The 1023-nt window shown below is 71.2% G+C and overlaps 1 protein-coding gene across 5 annotated transcripts in view; it reads right to left on the minus strand.

The window, feature by feature from the left end:
• LOC120499008 (collagen alpha-1(I) chain-like) overlaps positions 1-1023 on the minus strand; it is a 34258-nt gene that overhangs the window by 30339 nt on the left and 2896 nt on the right. The window contains exon 1 of one of the 5 annotated variants that reach the window (XM_039702365.1): positions 543-712. The exons of the other annotated variants lie outside the window; for them this stretch is intronic. Within the exon in view, the coding sequence (XP_039558299.1) occupies positions 543-566 (24 nt within the window). The 5' untranslated portion in view covers positions 567-712. Of the gene's footprint in view, positions 1-542; positions 713-1023 lie in introns of those variants that run through there. 5 annotated transcript variants of the gene reach the window in all.

Here is a 1023-nt window from a genome sequence, read left to right on the forward strand (position 1 = left end):
GCGGGGGGCGCGGGCCCCGGGGCGGCGGGGGGCCGGGGCCCGGGGTGGCCGAGGCGGTGGTGGACGTGTCCTGCAACCCAAGCAGCTCGGCTCCGCCGGGCATTGTCCCCACGGAGCCCGTGGCCATTGTTCCCGGCGCTGCGGGAGCCGGAGGGAGGGCAGCTTTCCACGCCTCGTCCCCGTTCCCCCCGCCCGCCGCCGCCATCGCACCCCCGCCCCGGCGCTCACACCGGGGCCGCGGGACCCTAATCCGGGCCGGGCCGGGGGGAGGGCAGAGAACACCGCACCCACCCCCGGGAGGAAAAATTAAAGATATCGGGCGGGGGAAGGGGCGGCGCGGGTCCCCCCTCGCAGACTTCCTCCAAGTTGGGAGAAGCGGGAGGGGGAGCGGGGCGGCCGCGGTGCCCGCCCAGCCCTGCCCCTCCCGGGGCACCGGCGGCACCGGCGGCACCGGGAGTTCAGCGCGGGGCAAAGGAGAGGGAGGAAAAACGGCGGCGGAAAATAAAAAAACCAACCCAGGGAGCGGGGAGGGGATTATTTACCTCCCTCCGCACCTCTGCGTCCATTACTGACTTAGCGGCAGCGGCTGCGGGAGCCGCCGGCACACCGGGGCTGGGGGGAACCGGCACCGGCAGCGGGGCTGCGGCTCCCGGAGAGCCCCGGCCGGGCTGCGGGAAGCGGAGCCCCCCGCGATCACGTTGCCGTTACGTGGGGTTAAACAGGGAACGTCTGCCCGCGGCCCCGGGCGCACCGGGCAGCCCCGGCCCCGCCGCCAGCGGGGCCCCGGGGAGAGGCGGCTGCAACGGGGGGCGGATTCCGCCCCAACATCCATTTTGTCCCTTTTGGAAATGGAGATGGGAGAGAGGAGGGGAAAAAATGCGTCTTTTTTTTTTTTTTTTTTTTCCTTGCTTTCTCCATATTTTGCTACGTAAGGAATGACGCGCTCGCGTCGGGAGCGGGATAGGTTCGCCCGGAGCCTGGAGAGGGAGGGGGGAAACCGGGCTGGGGGAGCGCGGGGGCGGG

Source organism: Passer montanus, unplaced genomic scaffold (genome assembly GCF_014805655.1).
Source record: "Passer montanus isolate IOZ18808 unplaced genomic scaffold, ASM1480565v1 scaffold156, whole genome shotgun sequence".
In the NCBI taxonomy this organism is placed as follows: Eukaryota; Metazoa; Chordata; class Aves; order Passeriformes; family Passeridae; genus Passer; species Passer montanus.